This window comes from Orcinus orca, chromosome 1 (genome assembly GCF_937001465.1).
Source record: "Orcinus orca chromosome 1, mOrcOrc1.1, whole genome shotgun sequence".
Lineage (NCBI taxonomy): Eukaryota > Metazoa > Chordata > Mammalia > Artiodactyla > Delphinidae > Orcinus > Orcinus orca.
The window spans coordinates 173,791,713-173,811,861 of record NC_064559.1 but is presented as its reverse complement, the minus strand read 5'-3'; the positions used below and the strand labels follow the sequence as shown (position 1 = coordinate 173,811,861).

The 20,149-nt window shown below is 54.4% G+C and overlaps 1 protein-coding gene across 1 annotated transcript; it reads left to right on the top strand.

Moving 5' to 3' along the window:
• Positions 1-388: 388 nt before the first annotated feature.
• FOXD2 (forkhead box D2) lies at positions 389-3,238 on the top strand. Its single transcript, XM_004273893.3, has one exon. It carries the CDS (start codon positions 717-719, stop codon positions 2,166-2,168), a length of 1,452 nt encoding a protein of 483 aa, XP_004273941.1. The 5' UTR covers positions 389-716; the 3' UTR covers positions 2,169-3,238.
• Positions 3,239-20,149: the final 16,911 nt, after the last annotated feature.

The following is a 20,149-nucleotide window of genomic DNA, read 5'->3' as shown; positions in this document are numbered from 1 at the left end:
GGGCGTCTCAGGCTCCGCTGGCGCGCCAACTGCGCTTCGGCCTTGGTGGCCCGGGCGCTGCCTTGGGGAGATGATGGGTGGGGACTGTCGCTACTACTCCCACCTCCGGCTGGAGCCCGCGTGAACCTTAACATCCAGGGCTAAGCGCACTGAAGGCAGCGGCCCCAGGGAGCGGAGGGTTTGCGGGGTCTGCGGTGAAAGGAGGACCCGCCTCGAGCCACCCGATCCGCGCTCCCGCCGCGGCGGCTGTTTGTTCCCGCCGGGCCCCTCCGCGGAGGCACTCCGCCCGCCCCCGCCCCACCCAGCTCAGGGAGCTCCGCCCCGGGCTCGCGTTCTTCCGCCTTAGGCTGCCGCCAGGCGGGAAGAACTAATTTACCGACCTCCCCTCCCGGGGTAGGGGGGCGGCTGGGGGCCGAGGCCGGCTGTGTAAGGGAAGGCCTCAACTCCTTCCGCCCGCGCCCGGGGCGCAGGCCCCCGCTCGGTTTCCCAGGGCAGCGGAGAGAGCCGCCCCCAGTCGGGTGCTCATCGAGAGGTGAGAGCGGCCGAGTGGGCCACGAGGGGGCGCTGCGGAGCTGGGGGACACCCCTCCCTGCCAGCCTCAGTCCCCCGCCCCCTCCCCGCCCGCGCGCAAAACACACTCGCCCCAGAGGCAGCGCGGCGGAGCCCGAGCCGCGGCCGGAGCGGAGCCGGAGAGCGGCGGTGGCGGCGGCGGCACCATGACCCTGGGCAGCTGCTGCTGCGAGATCATGTCCTCCGAGAGCTCCCCGGCCGCGCTGTCCGAGGCCGACGCAGATATAGACGTGGTGGGCGGCGGCGGCGGCAGCGGTGGGGGGGAGCCCCCTGCCCGTTCCGGACCCCGCGCCCCCCGGGACCTACTCCCCCACGGCCCCGAGCCTCCTCCAGAGGAAGCCGAGGGGGACGCCGCTGACGACGAGGAGGAATCCGGCGGCTGCTCGGACGGCGAGCCCCGCGCTCTAGCGCCCCGAGGGGCGGCGGCCGCAGCGGGAAGCCCAGGGCCAGGCACTGCGGCCGCCCGGGGCGCGGCGGGGCCCGGGCCCGGACCGCCGTCGGGGGGCGCGGCGACTCGGAGCCCGCTGGTGAAGCCGCCCTACTCGTACATCGCGCTCATCACCATGGCTATCCTGCAGAGCCCCAAGAAGCGCTTGACGCTGAGCGAGATCTGCGAGTTCATCAGCGGCCGCTTCCCCTACTACCGGGAGAAATTCCCCGCCTGGCAGAACAGCATCCGCCACAATCTATCGCTCAACGACTGCTTCGTCAAGATTCCCCGCGAGCCGGGCAACCCGGGCAAGGGCAACTACTGGACGCTCGACCCGGAGTCGGCCGACATGTTCGACAACGGCAGCTTCCTGCGGCGCCGCAAGCGCTTTAAGCGGCAGCCGCTACCGCCGCCGCATCCACACACGCACCCTCACCCTGAGCTGCTGTTGCGCGGCGGGGCTGCGGCGGCGGGGGACGCCGGCGCCTTCCTGCCGGGCTTCGCGGCTTATGGCGCCTACGGCTACGGCTACGGGCTAGCGCTCCCGGCCTACGGCGCACCCCCGCCGGGCCCGGCTCCGCACCCGCATCCACACCCGCACGCCTTCGCTTTTGCCGCCGCCGCTGCACCTTGCCAGCTGTCGGTACCCCCAGGCCGTGCCGCGGCGCCTCCACCCGGACCGCCGACGGCTTCGGTGTTCGCGGGCGCAGCCTCGGCTCCGGCCCCTGCGCCGGGCACAGGATCGGGCCCGGGCCCCTCAGGCCTGCCAGCCTTCCTAGGCGCGGAGCTTGGCTGCGCCAAAGCCTTCTACCCCGCGTCCCTGAGCCCTCCCGCAGCAGGCACCGCGCTCCTGCGCCAGGGCCTCAAGACGGACGCGGGCGGCGGGGGCGCCGGGGCCGGGCAGAGGCCTTCCTTCTCTATAGACCACATCATGGGCCATGGTGGCGGCGGGGCAGTACCCCCGGGCGGGGGCGAGGGCTCCCCGGGATCGCCGTTCTCGGCGGCGGCAGGTCCTGGGGGTCAGGCCCAGGTCTTGGCCATGCTGACTACCCCAGCCCTAGCTCCAGTGGCCGGCCACATCCGCCTCTCGCACCACGGGGACGCGCTCCTGTCCTCAGGGCCCCCGTTTGCTGGCAAAGTAGCAGGCCTCAGTGGCTGCCACTTCTGACCGTGTCGGGATCTGGGCCACTGAAGCCCGCACTCCTCAGCCTCTCCCGGGAGCTCCTGCGGTCGCAGCGGAACTCAGGGAGTCTATTTATGAAGAGTCTCCAGACCTGGGGCCGGCGCGCGTGACTTAGCACTTCAGGCTCCACGCTCAGAATCTCTCCGATAGTTGGGACGAAGCGGGCTCCGTCGCTCAGGGGGAGGCCCGGGTCTATGCGACGAAGTCGCTGGCCATGATCCCGTTCCAGTTTGAGCAGTAAAAGGGTGAGGGGGAAGTCTTCGCTTTTCCCCAGTCTCTGCGCCTCTCGGCAGCCCCGGAAGAATGCTCTCCCGGAGAGGTGCCCGCCCAGGCCCGGCAGATCCCTCCAGAAACACCAACTTCGCAGAGAGGTCTCCCTTTCTGCCTCTCCCACACTCCTTCCCCAACTATGAGGCCCTGATTGTCCAATATTATAATTTAAAGACACCTATTCTCTGCTTTGTGCTTAAAAGAAAAATTCAACTTTTTTTTTTCCTTGCTGTTCTCCAAGGAACTTCGTTCTCTTGGAAGCCTACAGCAATGTCTACACAGGCGAAGTTGAACGGACAGGTGAAGCGAGGGGTCTCCACAATCCGTGCGCAATCCCGGAATCCCACTCCACTGAGGAAAATCCTCCCTCTTTTGTGTTGGGGCGCTTTTGAAGAAACTTTACCCCTTTCCCGTGGCCGGCTGGGTCCAGCCATCCAGGGCCAGCAGCCCTCTCAGCGGTCTGCTACGTCCCAGGCCCTGGGATATTTATTGTAGCTAAAGGCAATGAGGTTGGGGTGGGAGAGGAGGGTCTGGGTCAGGGACTGGAGAGGCGGGGGGCGGCCAGGGCACATCCTGTGGCAGGGGTCCTGTAATTATGTGTAAATATCTGTACAGCGGGCTGCTATCTGCATTCTCTGTCCACTGGGTGTGCATTGATTTAGACTTCTCCACTTGGGGAGACTCTGTGAAACTGTCTGAAGGTTTGTGTGGAAGAAAAGAAAAACCTGTCTCCCCCCACCCCACTCCCCATTGGTGTCAATTGAATAAATGTACGTGAACTCTAGCAGTCACCAGCTCTGTCTGCTTGTCTGCACTCCCCTTTCCCAGTCCGGGGCCTCCCGGACTCCTAGGCAGAGTGGAGTGAGGAAGGGCCCTGGGCAGCCCAGGCAGGCAGAGGAGGGCTTGGGCTTATCAGATACAGGGGACAGTGTGGCCTTGGCCTTTGGCTGTTAATGGGGCCAGGATTCCGGGAAGACTGTGACCCCTCCAGCGCTTTCATTTTCGCTCTGGTCACAGGAAGGTTTCTGCCTGGGGTTCCGCAGAGAGGCTTTGTTTCAAATGCACCTGGGGATTCTCATCTTCCAGTTTAGACTTTAGCGTGGCCTGGGCTGATCTGGGTGCCTCGTGCTCATGGACACTATCTATACCCATTAAGTACAATTTGAGTGAAAGTGTTTACTGATGCATATTCTGTAAGTCTTTCTGTGCTACTATGGTTGGGGGGTTTTATGGAGCTTGTGTTTGTGTTTGTCTGGGTTGTCACGTAGCCTTGCTTTTTGTCCTTTTTTTGCAGGGGCGGGGCGTTGGTTGTATTTCAGGATATCTGTGTTTTTATTTCTGTGTGTGTCTGTGAACGTGTCTCTGTGTTTTCTGTTCTCTGTCACCATCTCTTTCTGTGTCCCTAAGAGGAGAGAGGTCTCTCTCTGGCCATCGTAGGGCCTTCTTTGCATTCCCCCCTGCCACCCCCTCCCACTCCTGGCACATGGAACAGTTAGAGTGAAAGGCCTGAATTGGAGACTGTGAAACCCCTCTCTCCTCCAGCCCGAGAAGCTTAGAGGGGCACTATGAACTAGGGGAGACAGTCCATGAGGCCCTGCTCTGTTAAGGTAAACCTCCCCAACCCTTGAGCCATGCTCAGAACGGGAACCTGTTGCCAGAGTTGAGTGCAAAGCCATTGGGCTGGCTGGAGCCTTCCATAAGCCCTGTGCCTGGAACTCCCAGTGGCCAGACTTGCAAGTGTGTTGGGTGAGAGGTGATGCTTGGGGTGAAACAAAGATGGTTACTTAGCTCTTTTCTCTGAACATTCAACTGCGGTCATAGAAGAAAAAGAGAAATATGGAGGTGCAGTGAGAAGCAGTTCAGCCTTCACAGAAAATAGACACATGCTGGGGGTGAGTGTTGGGAAACAAGTGACAGAGAGAAGGAAGAAGAAAGGGTCAGAGAACCAGATGTAGAGAACTTGAGAGGGGCAGATAGGGAGAAGCCATACAGGCTGCTTTAGCCAGATTCTCAGGCATTAGGAGCAGTAGGAAAGAAAGAAGAGGTAGAGGACAGAGTACCCTGTACGAAGAGGGTCAGAATCAGGATCAGGGTGAGAAGAACACACCAGGGCTGAGGAAGAGGGGTTGGGACTTCTAAGTCTCTTAACCGCTTGCCCAATGGAGACAAGGTTCGAGGCGCATATGTTAAATGCAGCCTCTCTGCCGGAGGTGAGGTGCCCTTTCCTCCATCTTGATGAGAGACTGCAGGAGTGGAGGGAGATTGAATGCAGGGAGCCACCTTCCCATGATTTTATCGAATAGTCCAGGAGAAGTAAGGTTACATTCAATGGGAAAAAGGGAAATGTCTGCTGATACTGGGATAATGGCCTCTGGCTGCCTGCTTCATTGACTTCTGTTGCTGAATTTGATTTCATTTCTTTTCACTTGAGGAAGGTTGAACATTTGAACATGACCATGTGTTTGCCCTTAGTAAAACACTTTATAGCTTACATGGTCTCATTTTCCATGAATATGTCAGTTCCAGATAGTAGGTTGGAGCTTCAAGTAAAAGACACCAATTTGTTTCTCCTCTAGAAGAGAGAAAATTAAGTCAGCCAGAATTCATATCTGATGATGTAGATAGATATTTCCACACCTGCTACTTCCAGGAGAAGCAGTGGATCCTTCTGGATTCTTCAGTGTGTCTTTGTGAAGGGTGTGTGTGTGTATGAATTTATCTATGCTTACTGCTTGGTGTAGATGTATGTGGCAGAGGGTCTGCGTCAGGAAGAGCGAGAAATAAGAGGATTGGGGAAGAGTGAGATGCATCCTTACAGGCAGGGGCTTCTAGGGAGCTTTAGGGTCCCCGACCAATGATTCAGACCCTGGTTTCCCCGTGGGTCAAGAAGGCCAGATCTGGGCCAGATATAATTACTGGCCTTGAAAAATACTAGAAAAGAATTGTTGAGATATGTGCACTGTTGAAGGCAGGGGAGAAGGCAGGGTGTTTTGAATTCAGAACTTTTTCAGGTTGTGTGGGCTGGGAACCTGTTAATTAAGAGCTGGCAAGGACCCACCTGGGGCCTGGACTGTAGGGAGGGGCAAGGAGAAGACTGAGGGAATTGCACGTTTGTATGGTAGAGTCCTGGGACTTTTTTTTTCTCCCCCAGACCAGAGAGGTTCTGTAAGAGGTTCTGTGGGCTCCCTCCCACCCTCTGGGTGCATAAGGATGGGTGTTCAGTGTAAGTCGGCTTACCTAGGAGGGAGCCCAGCCTCCTGGGAGGAGAAATAGGCCGTTCCATCTGGAGCGGCTCTTGTGGGTTCCCTGGCTGTTTGGGTGGATACAGCTGAGCCTCTGCCCCCGCAAGCTACAACGATCGGTGACAATAATAAGAAAATATCCAGGGCACACCTTCATGTCTCCAGGTGAGAAAAAAAATGCTAAGAAATCGGCTTGGGGTTCAGAGAGTGCTGCTGAGAGCGGGCAGTTTAAAGGGGAAGAAAATTGGCGAATTTCACTGGTCAATTTCACTTCATTTCGTTCAATTTCGTTCAATTTCATTCCTTTTCATCCGGTGCCGGGAGGCCTGAGGCCACAGAAGAGGGAGGGGGTTTTTCCGGGCAGAATTTCCCCATCTTGCAGATTTGCTTTCTATGGCTGAGAACAGCCTTGATTCTCAAACTTTGACATACATCTTTTAGCCAAGGCTAAAGGCAGACATTTTATTTCATTTTTATTTTATTTTATTTTACTGAAGGGTATTTTGTTTGGGTGATCGGGGCACATCGGTGAGCCTCTCCCCATTTCTCTCTTGCAGCCCAATTAAAGTGGTTAATTCTTTTCACCGCCGATTCCTCCCCATCTTTCTTTCTCCTGGGGCTCCCCGGACCACCCAGGAGCGGGAGCTGAGGTGGGGGCGGACACTTCCCCTCCATATCCAATTTGTTCTCGCCACAGCGGGCGCGTCTTCGTGGTTACAAAGCGCTTTTCCCCTGATGACTTTTTTCCCCTTTTCAAAAACTCTTCTCTCCCTCTCCGGTTCAACTAGCAACCCACCCCTCCTCCCTCTCCGCTCCGGTTTATTTAAACTTCGCCTCCTCCAGCGCCGCCGTAGCGCGCACTTAATGAAGTTGAAGGCTCGGTGAGCCCGGGTGAAGAGGGTTTGGAATCTGTTGAAAGGGGCGTTTTGTGACACTGATTGGGGCGGGGGTGGGGCCGGTCGCGGACCAGACAATGATGATCAGGCGGGTTTTCCTCTGCTTAGGGTCAGGCGAATAAAGGCGCCGACGCTATTTAAACGAGGGACCCGGCAAGAAAAAGGGAGAAAAGATTTGCGTGTGGAGCGTGCCTCGTAGGATTTCAAGCTTAGGGGGGCGGTGTGAGGAGGCAGATCGGCTAGGGTCTTTATGGACCGGAGTCGGAGTTTAACTCAAACGCTGCGCATGCCGCCAAGAGAAGCGAGGCGAGTTTGGGTTTGCGCCTAAATTATTCCGATACGTGGTTCAAAAGGTTGTCTGGGTTGGGGCCTGGTGATGCATCCAGGAGGACCAACTGGGATGCTGAGACTCAGCTCACATTTGACCTTGGCGCTGGAGCTCTGAGATTTCCGGAGAAACGGTGAAAGAGAACTAAAGGTGGGCAGAGGTCGTACAGGATAATTCAGCGTCCTAAGCTCTTCGTCTATCAGGGCATCTGAGAGCAAAACAAATGCTAATTGGAGTTTTGGAGCGGAATTATTCTGTTCTTTAAGGTCGGCATAGACGTACCAATATAGAAAGATGCAGGGAGGATTGAGATTCCCAGCTCTGGTTTAGGGAACGAATTTTTCCGCGAGCTAGTGGGTGCGGCGCAGGGCGGAGCTGGCACCGCCTCCTTTCGTAGCGGAGAAGCAGGGCGGCCCGAGGCTGAGGCCGATCCGGAGCCCCGGAGGCTTCGGACCGTGGCGGAAGGAAGGCGCTTTCCTCTGGTGCCTGCGTCCCCGGGATGGACTGGGCGCCGACACCCCTGGGGTTGTTTTTGACCCTCGCTCGGCTCTCAGCTCTGAGTCCTGGGTGTCTGCGGAGCTCTCTCTTTTCGATCCACACGGACTCAGAGCGGAAGTCGCTCGTTGTCTGCGCCTTTGCTTTTCTCCACGCGTCAGGGGTCTGAGCTGGTGCCCTCCTCCCGGCCACGCCAGCCTCCTCGCTGCAATTTCGTCCTCCTGAAGGGGCTTGACAGGGCCCCTGTCTTCAGCCCGTACCCGCCTCCTTCCCGCCCAGCTATTCGGAGATATGCTCGGCTCCCGAGGGGTACGCGTCAGATCCCGCACGCCCGGGCGGCTGGGGAGATGCTCACAGCAGCTGCTACAGGGGTCCTGAGCGTTTCGCCCTGGGAAGCCGGGGCCTTGGAGGTCTGTGTTCGTTTCCCCCGATGTTGGAAAAACGCCTTAGGATGGTCTTACCTCCGGGGCATTTCTGCCTACGCAGGCAGAAGTATCTTGGGAATTGCGGTTACATGGATCTTAGGACTGGAAAAGGCGAATTATTGGGGGAACAAGACATTTAAATCAGTCCCTTCGATTCCTAAAAATCACGGCAGCCCTGAAAAGCGTATTTCAAACGATGTGTGGATACCGCCAAACAGTGTGTGTGTGTGCGGCGCGGTGGGGGCCTCTGAGGGTGCCGGAGCGGGGCTTATTGTCCAAATTAATTCGTCGCCCCTTACAGAGGGCCCTTGCTTTGTGTCCCCTTCCCCAGCAGGTGTCGGTGCTGTTAGGACTCCTTGACAAGTTCCCCCATCCCATTCAGATGCAGATGTGCGGGTCCCGGCTGGGTGGGGGGAAATCACCTCTCCCACCCCCCACATACCCTAGTCCACGCCTTCCCTCGGGGTTGCGTCTTCATGGCCCTGTGGGCTCACGTCTCAACTGAATTCCTTGTAAATATCCAATCTTTTTGAGCTAGTTCTCCCTTCCCCACGTGTCACTCCAGTCAGAGAGGGCAGCTAGTGAGGTTATCACTTAAACTAGCCTCGGACCCAGATGGCAGGAGCCTAGAGGGTCCTGAGCACCGCGTGGCTCCACTTACTGCTTTGGAGCTGGGAGGGACCAGACCAAGATTACATAGCGGAACAGCTGCGGAGCCGGCGAGTAGATCCAAGAACCGGGGCTCCCAGTACAAGGAGTAGGATTCCAGGGCTGGAGATGCTGGTAGGACGGCCTTGCGGGCTGGACAACCCAACGCCCCAGACAGCCATGCTTTGTGGAGCCCCAGGCAGGCTGGAGGATCAGAGGACTGTTCGTAGGGTCCTTTTGCAAACCCATGAGTCTTCGATATAGCAACAAAAGGGCAGACGGACTGTGAGGCGCGGCTTCTGGGTTCTGATGCCCCAGGCAGCAGCTCTGGCCTCTGATCTACTTACCCTGTCCCTCCTCCCTCTGTTGACCAGCTGAAGAGTGTAAGGCCAGCGTCAGGGCTCAGTTTGTGTGAAGAACAGTTTTCCTGTCTGAGGAGATACCTGGTAAGGATCAAACACCAGCGAGTTAATTTGCCTCCAACCCTGGACATCTCTTAACTCTCTGGCTCCTTCGTTCCACAAATATTTATTGAGCACCTACTGTGTGCTGGGGATTGTACTGGAGGTATAAGCAGCAAACATGTGCCTAGTGTCATTAGATGCAGTCTAATTCCGATAGTTGAGAACTGAAGAAAAGGCAAAAGAAGTGATTATCACCATATTTGAGGTTAAAAAAAAAGCTTAGTATTTTAGGGGTTAAGGATGGTAGCTTTCCACTTTGTGATGATGGTATCCAGGTATCACAGTCCATGTGTATGTGATTTTTGGGTATTTGGGGTCTGTGTTTGTGTATATGTTTGTGTGTGAGAGGAAACGTGTCTGTGTGGGTGACTGCTTGGGGCTGAATACTTGTGTGCTAGCACGTATATTTGTGACTGTATCACTGTGAGTGTGAGAGTGTGGTCCCTCCTCCTTGGGCAGAGGCAGAGGCTGGGGGGATGTGGGTGCAGAGAACTGGAGTGGAAGGGTTAGGAAGGGGTCTCTGTGATGGTGGGGAGGAGGCCTCAGTTTTGAGCCTCTTCCCTTATTCTTCTAGCTAAGACTGAGACCTGCCCACCTTCTCCCTACTTCCTTCTCCACTGCAGACACAGCCGGGATTGTGGAGCAGCCAGTGGAGGTGCTGAGGGGCACAGTGACCGGACCAGCAGTGGATCAGGCTAGCCTCCACCCAAAGCTCCCGCTTCATCCCTAACCCGCTGGTGTCTAGTCCCTTTAGCCTGCCTTAGATGGGTAGATCCAGGTTGTTCCAGAGTAGCTAAGAGGCTCCATTGTCTGGCCTCTGACCTGCTCTCCTGCCTGGTGCCGTGAGATGCCCCCGCCCGACTCCAGCCTGCACAGAGGGACTTGGTTGGCAGTCGCCAGGTGCTTTGGAGTCTTCCCTTCCATTCCTAGGAAACTGATCTCCTGCAGCAAGGGGGCAAGTACAGTGTGTAGAGCCGGTAACACCGGAGCTTGCAAGGTTTCCAAGGCTAACATTGGACGGATGCGGAAACAGGTCTAGAGGAGGGGTGAGGATGGGGTTTGCCCAGAGTTGCTCAGCAGGATGCCAGGTGTAAAGTTGGAGCCTGCAGCCTCTATGCACCAGCATCAATAATTAAAGTATTCACCTAGATCTTTTGAGGGAACTAAAAACCCAGCATCTCCCCTGGTACTCGAGGGAAATCTGAAGTGTTGTCTGAACTATGGATGTTTCTGAATTCTCCTTTCTTCCCAGAGGCAGGACTGGAGGAACGTTGAGATCAAGGTGTGGGAGAGCAAACAATTATCCGGATAAATCAGGGCATGAGATAGGTTGCCCTTAGGTGAACGAGGTGGCAGCCGGGAGGAGTGTGGGTGAGCAAGAGCATCTTGTGCTTAGCTTTACGCTGGGTCCCTGGTCTGGGCAGGCAGCCGAGTCCTTCACCCGGCCCTAGACTGAGCCTAATTCCGGGCAGCAGCTTGGCTGTGAGGAAGGGGGGTGGGAATGGTCAGAGTTTGCCAGTAAATTGCCTCTTTCCCTTCAGTTTTCCTAGGCAGTAGCATCCCTCCCTCCTTGCTTCTGTGAGTCTGTTGGCAAATCTGTCAGTTAGTCCATCCATCTGGCTACTCCAAGCCTTGCCTCCCATGCCCCGTCAGAATCTAGACCTTTCACACACTGGAGAATAACTGAAGAAAATCTGGATCATCTAGGCCTGAGGCTGCCTTGGCTGGAGCCATTCCTTCCTGGATCGGGATGGATGTGCTGGCCCAGCTTCAGGGCTTTGAAGGGTGTTGGTTGGCTGTAGGCCAGTGTGTGTGTGCGCGTGCGTGTGTGTGGCTGGGGCACGTGCACGCGCCCACAGGGGCACATAGGAGTTCTGAGTTACACTGACCCCTAAAAGATACCAGGCTTTGATGGCTCTTTCGCCTCCTCTGCAGTCTTCACTTTAGCACCTACCCTGAAGATGATTAATACTGAGGGCGGAGAAGGGGAGGAGGGGAGAGGATTCCTGATTCTGGCCACGGTGCTCTCTGTGACCTTGGGCCAGTCCTTCCTGCCCTCACTGAGCCTCAGTTTCTTTGTGTGAGAAATGAGCTGGATTATGTCAGCCTGGATTCGCCTTCCCCGTCTGGGGTCAGTGGCTTTGCCCAGCTCCTCCCTCTAGTCTGCCGAGGAGTGCTTGCTCCTCCCTCAGCTATCACTCTGCAGCGAGGGTGCAGGAGGGTACAGAGCTGGCCTGCCACAGGTTGTGCTGGGACTCCAGAGACACAGTCCAGGTGGCCACCTCAGGGCTTCCATTGCACAGACAGAGGGGCAGGAGAGTGAGGGGCTTGGCTCCCTCCTTTCTGGACCCAAGAAACTTCCAACCTAGACCCTGTGATTTCTCCTCCCCTGCCAGGGCCATAGCGGGTGGCCGAGTCTCCAGGTATGTCTTTGTCTCTGGATTCCGCATAATCCTATCTCCTTTGTGGACCATGTGCGTGAGTGTGAAGGTGAGTCACCATCTGGCAGCCTACCTGGCAGCCTGCTGAGCTCCCAGCCCCACCCATTGTGGCAGCGGGATAGGGTGGCAGGGGGTAGGAGGCTGGCCCCAAACGTGACCGGGAGCCTCTCCCCCAGCTCCCTTTACTCCAGTCTCTGTTCACCCAGAGACCCCGCCCCCCTTTCTGGGAAGCGCTGGGTGAGTTCGTGTGTTTAGCAGGAGGTGGGAGAGGGGCTGGATGGACTGGAACCAGTGTAGGTGGCCCGCGTGGGAAGAACAGTTCCAAAGCCGGGCTGGGAACCAGGCTGTGCTCTGCCTCTTCCCCAGTGTCCCGTCCCAGGCCAAACTTGAGAACTTAAGAGTGTGTGGGGTCGTAGCGGGAAGTACCCAAAGCCTGGGGGTGGGGGGTGGACCGCTGTCTCAGAGACAAGTCCGCAGAATGTGTGCCTGCAGACTGAGACCCAAGGCAGCGGGGAGAGGCGGGAGGGGAAGGGCCGGGCTCCGTGGTCGCTTCCTCAGGAGCTGGGGTTGGAGTTTCCCGGTGACTTGTCTGCTCGCCGCCAGCATCTAGGATTCTTGCTCTCAGATACGCTCGGGCACGCAGTTGCATGCTGTGAGCAGAAAGAGCCCCAAAGATGCGTGTAAGGAACATTGGGAAGCAAAGCACTTCCTGCAGGGCGAGGCCGGGGGCCTGGGTCGACAAGGCTCCCCACCTGAGTGTGAAGGACGAGAGGTTCCTGAAACCCTCCCCGAGCCGGATCCGAGCGCCGGCGGGGCCCTGCCACTTGGGGGCGCCGCTGGCCCCAAAGTACCCGGAGCTTTTCCACCGCTTACCGAGGTGACCCCGCCCCACCCGCTCTGACCCTCCGTTAGAGGCTGACTCTGCAAACCTGGAAGCTCTTGCTTTAAAGCGGGCCGACCCAGCGCTAAAAGGGATGACCCTGCGCTGACGGGGACGACCCAGCTCTGAGCGAGCCTGACCCTGCGCTAACAGGCGTGACCCTGCACTGACCCGGGCCGATCCGTGCTAAAATGCTAACGGGATGATCTTGGGCTAACCGGGGTGGCTCTCTGCTCTCGCTCGCAAGGCTTTCCCGCACAGATTAGGTGCTGAAGCTGTCCCCTAGCTCTAGCACCAAAACTGGGCTCCTCATACCCACCCCCGCCTCCACACCGGTCGCTGCTCCATCCTTTCCCCCTCTGGCTCTATAGGCCGATTCTGGGACATCCGTTTGAAGAGAAGGCTGGGCTTGCCGTGACGGTGGCTGAGTGTGCGGAGGGGGCTTCCTCAAGGGAACTGATTCCGTGGAGGCTGGGGCATCTCGGGGGCCAGGGCTATGAGCGCCTTTCTGTGTCTGTGCTCCCACCTCTGCAACAGTCCTCCCTGCCCTCCCACCCCTCCATATACATTGGCAGCTCTATCTTGGGGCAACTCCATCCTTTTCTGGACCCAGTGCCGCTCTCTGTGAAATGAAATGAGCTTATCACCAGGCTGCCCCTCATCTGCTGGAATGTCCTTCCATATCCACTCATCAGTCTCAATTCATTTCAACAAGTCTCTTATTACCTGCTTGGTGCTTGAGGATACAGTGGTGAACAAAACAGATGTTGTTCCTGGCCTTAAGGTGGTGATGATCTAGCGGAGGAGAGGAAGAAACAGACAAGTGCATATCTAATTAAAACTGTAATACGGACTCTGAAGGAAGACACCTGGGACTTTGCGAGAGACTAGCTGGAGGATGTAATTTAGGAGGTGAATCACTTCCCCACTCTGCCAGGCTGGAACCTATTGGCAAGAGTGGCCATCACCCAAAACTCCATCCTGTTTGACTTTGCCTCCAGTCAACAGAGCTCTGACCATTGGGCTACCAGTCACTGCATCTGCAGGGAGTCAGGGTCCCTTCCTGGTGTGCCATTGTCCATCCCCGAGAGATCCTTTAATACCATCAGGGGGGATTCACCCTTCATTCGACACCTAGGGCATCTTCAGACCCCTTTTCCTCTCCTCAGGTCCTTGGAGTTGGAAGAGACAGTCTGCCCCTCAAGAGCATGGTATGGAAGCCAGGCTGGCTTTGGGATATGAGATCCCTTTGATTCTGAGATCTCTTTACCCAGCATGGCATCCAGCACAATAAATGGTTGTTCATTAGAAAAATGATTCTAGGAGTCTGAGTCTACCCTTTGATGAGCCCAAGAGCCAGTGATTCTATGGTTCATGCATCTGATTGTCCCTTCTCCCCCTTTCTACCTGGTTCACTCCCAGCTCAGGTGTCTCTTCCTCCAGGAAGCCTTCCGTCCTCTCTGACCCCTATCCCCCAAGCCTGGTGTGAGATCCTGTCCCCGGTGCTTCTACAACGCCTGGTGCTTTTAAAGAACTTATTGTGGAGTGTTTTCTGCTCACTGCTCCACCTCCTTCACCAGACTGGGAGCTCCTTGAGGGCAGGAGTTGAATCCCGTGCATCACTGTTCTTAGCACGTGACACAAGCCCTGGCACACGAGTGAATGGATCGACCACGTGTGCGTGGAAGTGCTCCAAAAACGCGTCACATTGCTCAAAGCCAAGTGGAGTTAATGTTATTCAGAAGTTTGACCCTTAGTAGAGCAGTAATGGTCTCTGGTGCCCTGTGTGGTGGGGGAGAAGTGGGCACAGCAGTATCTAGGGCAGGGCCTGGGGGCCCCTGAGCGCCAGTGTAGCAAGAGAACCTGAAGGGAGAAAGGTGGCCTGGACTCTAGCTCAGTTCTTCTCCATGCTGAAAGGAGCTTGGGCTGGTAGGCACCCTCTGAAAGAGGGGACCAGAGAGTCACTCCCCACCATCCCCACTCTCCCATGGTGCAGCAGCTGTCCAGGGAGCAGGTCTGGGCTCCCAGAATTGCACGGAGAAGATGAGTGTTCCCTGTCCAATGCCAGAGGCTTCAAGTGCCTGTTGAGGGTGAGGGTGGGGTGGAAGAGAAGGGAGTGGGCAAGAGGAAGTGGATTTCAAGGGTGTGGAACAAAGAGGATGACTCAGCTGGGACCCACAGGAGGTATCTTTCATCCGACTCATCTTGTTTTTAACTCCTTCATGACTTCTAGTCTCATCTTGCTACCCAAACTACAGAGACCTAGAGGACAAAATGTATTGGTTGGAAATCCAGACTGAGCAGAAGTAATCTCAAGAGAAGGGAACTTGGGGCCCCAGTGTGGGAAAGCACTAGTGCCTTCCTCCCCCTTCCCCCCATTTTCCTTAAGCAAGCACACAGTGTGGACCTGGACCGGGTTATAAGGGAGTAGAACTGAATCAAACAGACAGTTCCTTGACCACTCATCTGCCTCCCACGCAGCAAACATTTACCAGCCCTACCATGGCTGGCATCCCTGGCCTGGGCCCACTGTAGGGGTGGGTGTAGGTTGGGGGACAGGAAGGGAATTTATCCAACGTCCTACCCCTGGGCAAGCTCACAGTCTGATGTTGCTAGCCCTTGGTGCTTCAGCTCAGGGGCAAGGGACTTTTGGGAGGGGGAGAAGGCCCGGGAGACTTCCTGCAGGAGGTGGCGTTTGAGCTGGGCTTTGAAAGTCTGGGAGCATTTGGACAGTAGAAGTTTGGGTATGAGGGGAAGGCATCCAGGGCATTCCATCCTTTATGAGCAAGGGCATTTAGGAGAGCTAAGAGTGAGTCCAGAGTTAACTTAAGTGGAGAGGTCCACCCTGGACTCCTATTGGAGTCACAAGGAATCCCCTCTGTATTATAAAAGGTCCTCAAAGTCTTAGTAGTTTAACAAATAAAGATTATTTTTCAGTCATCTCACAATCCAAATGTCAGATCAGTGGTGGTGGTAGTGGGCGGGGAGTCATTCAGAGACCCAGGGACTTCCCTCTAAGGGCTCCATCATTATCTAGGGGAGGAGCTCTTATCTTTTTTGTGTCCTAGATCCCCTTGGGCAGGCTGGTGAAGCCAATGGACCCTTAAGAATAAAGATTTTTTGGGACTTCCCTGGTGGTCCAGTGGTTCAGACTCGGCGCTTCCACTGCAGGGGGCACGGGTTTGATCCCTGGAACTATGATCCCACATGCTGCACGGCGCAGACAAAAAAAAAAGAATAAAGATTTTTCAACGCATAAAATCCAATTCACAGGAGTCCAAAAGCAACCGATTATACTGAAATTCAAGTATCAAAATATTAAAATTTTTTTTGACATAATAGGATGTGATAATACATAAAATTTTGATATAATAATAATATAACAAGTTAAATAGAAAACAGCAAAGGGATTAATAGTACAATTTCAGCATAAATGACCTTTTGATATTTCTGCAGCCACTTAACATGATATAGAAAAATATCTGTGATTTCTATGGATGGCACAGTTACAGGTATGGGGAATACCACTGTGGTTTGTTGCCTCTCTTTGTAATCGAATAAAATACTGAATCTCAGTTTGGAGGTTTGTAAAAATAAAGGTAAAAATGTTCTCATCCAAATTTATGGAGCTCCCACATAACGGATTCTATAATTGACCCCCTGGGATTGTGGGACCCCAGTTCTAGGTGCTTGGCATCCTCCACTGGACCTTCTAAACTCAGCAGAGGAGGAGAGAGAGTAGAGAATTCTGGGGGGAATTTTTAAAAGGGCCAGTTCTGCAGGTGGCAAATATCACTCTGACCACTTTCCTTGGCCAGAACGTAGTCACACGGCTCCAGCCAACTGCAGGCAGGCTGGGAAATAGTGTCTGGTCTTGTACGCAGGAGAACGAATAGGGAGAGGAGTAGACTGACCTTGTCACACTTCTATCTGGGGAAGGTCATCTGAAACCAAACATAGAAGATGCTTGGGAAGGAAAGGTTGAATGTCTGAAGGAATGACCTTTTCCCCCTGGAAGTCTCTTGCCCTCTTATTGCCTCTGTCTTTATTCCTCTGTCCACCCATCTGTCCTTCAGTCAGTCTGTCAGTGATTTTTTTTCCCTCTCAGACAACTCAGATCCTTTGTGGGAGGAGGCAGGACACATCAGCACACATAAGTATTAAGAATAAAATCTCCATGTTGGCAGATAATTGCTCTCTGTCTGTCTCATGGCTTCTCCCCTGCTGGCACCTCCATCAATGAGGAGGCGCACAGACCTCGCCAGAAAGCGTTTCCATCACCATTGTCTCATTTGGTCCACATGGGGCCTTGGGATCGGCATCTGTATTTTCCAGATGAGACTTGGAGAAGTTGCAGGGCTGCTGCAAGGTTGCACCGGAAATAGCAGCATCAGGACTTGAACTCTGATCTTCTGACTCCACCGGTCCCTTTGCTCCCTCTCCCCTACTGGCAGGTCTTTATTTTCTTCCCTCTCGCTGGCTTCCTGCTCCTTCCTGGGCCTCCAGGCGGGGTCTGCGGAGGGAAGTATGTTCACCCCTCCCCCTCCTCTGCATGGTCCAGGCCCCAGGGAGGTTTCCTTGAGGACTCTAGCAGCTTGGGCAGGTAGGGCAGGACCTGCTTTTCATCAGTGGCTTGCTAAGGCTGCTGGAGAGACCCTGGTCCTTTCATCTGCTCCTGCTGCGAGAGTTCCTGTCCCTTATCTCTCAGTGCAGCCCTGGGTCCTCTTTGGGCCTCAGTCTTCTCATCCGTACTACTCAGACATTCCTTCTCCCCTACCCCCTCCTTTGTTCTTCCCTCTCTTTCTCTCCCCATTCATCTTTCTGGGATCTCTGCCCCCAGTCTGAATCTCCTTTGTCAGAAGGCAGCTCTGCAGGGCTTCTCAGCTCAGGCTCACTCTGTCGCCTCCATCCCCTGGTGCCTCCTAGACACCCTACCTCAGCAGCTCCAGGAAGGGGGCTGAGGACAGGGGGCTGACCCCTGTCCTCACAGATCTGGTGACCCCGGAGGGCTCCCAAGGGGCTGGAAGCCCATGTCCTCCTCAGACCCTCAACCGGTCAGTGTCCACGGCTCTGGACCATCTTCTTGGTGATTACAGAGGAGCACGTGTTCCTGAATCTATTCTCCTCTGGACTGACTGGTCCCAGTTCCTTCCTCTGTTCTCCTGTATCCTCTGCTCCCTCGCCTCTTTCAGAATGCCCCTCCCCCAACTGCTACATTAACGGGGGCGGCGAGGGGATCTGGTTTCTGATGTGTTTGCTCTTGGATAGTTATGCAGAGGGCAACCCTACTCTGCAAAGACTCCCTGGGGAGAGGGCTGGCAACAGAGCCACAGCGCTGGGTCTGCTCTGTGCAAACACACAGAGAGAGGCAGCCGTGCTAGTGTGAGAGCACATGCACACCCCTCAGCCCCACCCCGTCCCACAACACATGCAGGCACCGACACACAGACGTAGTCAGGGGTTTAGGTATACACACCAGGAGGAACGTTTTCAAATACACGCAGGAGCAGAGAGAACAGTACAATGAACCCCCTGTGCAGCCACCACTCAGATAAAACAACGATCAGGTATGGGTACGTCCAAGTGACAGCTGTATTTAGCACAAGTAAGTGAAAAAAAATCTATTCAGGATTTTTCTGGTCACATTAATGCAGAGTTGGGTGTGTGGATAATTTTCCCATGAATAATTACACGGGGAGGGCATATTTCATGGAATTGGGTATGAGATGGACATTACTAGCAGTCACAGCATACCCTCAGCCATTATCCACGTAGTGTCTTGCGTGTTGATGACAAGAGGGGTGTGAACTGGTTGGGCTGGGGATCTGCGATACATATCACGTGTTGGTGGGTGTGTCCTGAACAGCGAACTCGGATCAGTTTGTGATGGTAATTGTGTGTGTGAGGGGTGTCTGTGTGTGATGGCTTATTTGGCATGCGTGCACGTGTGTGTACGCCTGGGGCCAGCAGGAGAGTTGTGCAAGCATCAGGAGAAGCTGAGAGGCAGCCATCCTGGCTCTTGGGAGAGACACTCGTGTGTGAAGAGCTCGGTGCTCAAAAGCGGCTGTCTAAGAGCTTGAGCGTCAAATTATAGCCCACGTGGACAGAGGTGCCAGCGGTCGCTGGTTGCTGTAAATACTTCAGTGCAATTGACAACAGCTTGTGGAGGGCTAAGGGAGATAGGGAGGGGACCGAGGGAGGGACAGTGCCTCCTGCAGGGATCCTCTGCCCTACAGTCCTGCCTCTGCTGGATCGAGTGCTGGTGGGGAGGGGGTTCGGGGCACAGAGCAGTGGGTCTGTAACGGGGTGGACTTCAGAGCTAGACTGGTTCTGATAATCTGTCATTTACAGCCGGGTAACCTTGGGCAAATGACTTACCTACTCTGTGCCTCGGTTTCTCTACCTGAAAAAAAAAAAACCAACCAATAGAGATCTTTGTGAGGAATTATAGGAACTTCTTTCATCTGAAAGCACTTGAAGCTATACAGACATTAGCTTTTACTGCCTTGTGCAGGATAATGCGTGGGAATGAACACAGTGCCCCTCCCATAGGAAACTCTCAATAAACATTAGCCAATGCTGTTAGCCTAGTACTATCGTCTTCATAAGCCTGGACCCATAACTGGAGGTACCACAGCCCTTCCAAATATGCATGGAAAAAAGGCTTCTCAGAGGGCAGCCCGTGGGTCTTTGTGGGTTTTCAGAAGATGTTTTTTAGTTTCCAGTCTTTCAGAGAATCCTGCTGGACAGGATCTGAGAGAGTCTGCCCAGGGAGCTCTCTCTGTAGATCTGCCTGCCTTTATTAGTGCCTTGGCTGCCGCGTTCTTGAAAAGTCCCGTGTAAATGGTTTTCTGCAAACTCAATCCCGTTTAAAATGCGCTAGCAGGGCTGAGAGCTTAAAGGGACCCTGGGGTGAATTCTTTTGTAAAGCATAGCATCTCCTGAATGTACCTATTTTGTAAAGCACAGAGAGTTATAAAGTAGCAGTAGTCAGGATTTCTTGAGTGCCTACTATGTGCTGAATACTCAACACCTATTAATTATAGCCTCAACATCTATTACTTAAATATAGCCTCCTCCTGTGGAGGACAATATCCTAATTTTCGGGAAGAAGAAATAGACGCATAGAGAGTATCACAAACCTACCCATGGTCACACAGCTAAAGGTGCGATGGGAACTGGGTCCAGCTCCTGTGCAAAGCTCACACTCTTTCTGCCATGCCCTCCCCTGCTTTGTCCTGCCCTTCCCATCCCTCCTCCCTTCTCCCCCCTTTCCCCTCCCTCTCTTCCTTCTTTTTTTCTGCAATTACATAAGAATCTTTATTTTGCATGTACTACAAAAGAGGGTAGTTCTAAGAATCAACAGTCACCTAAACCACAAAGACTTCAACAGTGTTTAAAAGGTAGGAGCAGTAGTTGTCACAGGCCTCTGAATTTTTGAGAATACTTGTTAAAAAAATTTTTTATGAACATTTTCAGAGAGAACAGTACAATGAACCTCTTATATATACCCATCATTTAGTTTCAATAATTATCAAGATTTTGCTTCATCTATCCTCTACTTTTTCTGAGATCCTGTTTTAATTTTGGGAGAGTGGAATTATTGCATCAGTTGCACTGGTTTCTGAGCACGCTCTGAACTATATATACCCTTGGAGATGTTTGTTTTTATTCAGAACAACTTGATATAATTATCATATATTGTAAGCAATAGTGTCTTTTCCTGCATTTCTATGGAAAATTATCACAAGATCCTTCTAGGTCTTGTGGTTGCTTAGCTTTTATTGTTGGCTTCCTCCTGCACCATGTTAACTGTTTCCTGGTCAGACCCCTTGAGGAAGGGCGTTCCCAGGACAATGGAAGGTTCTCCAGCAGCC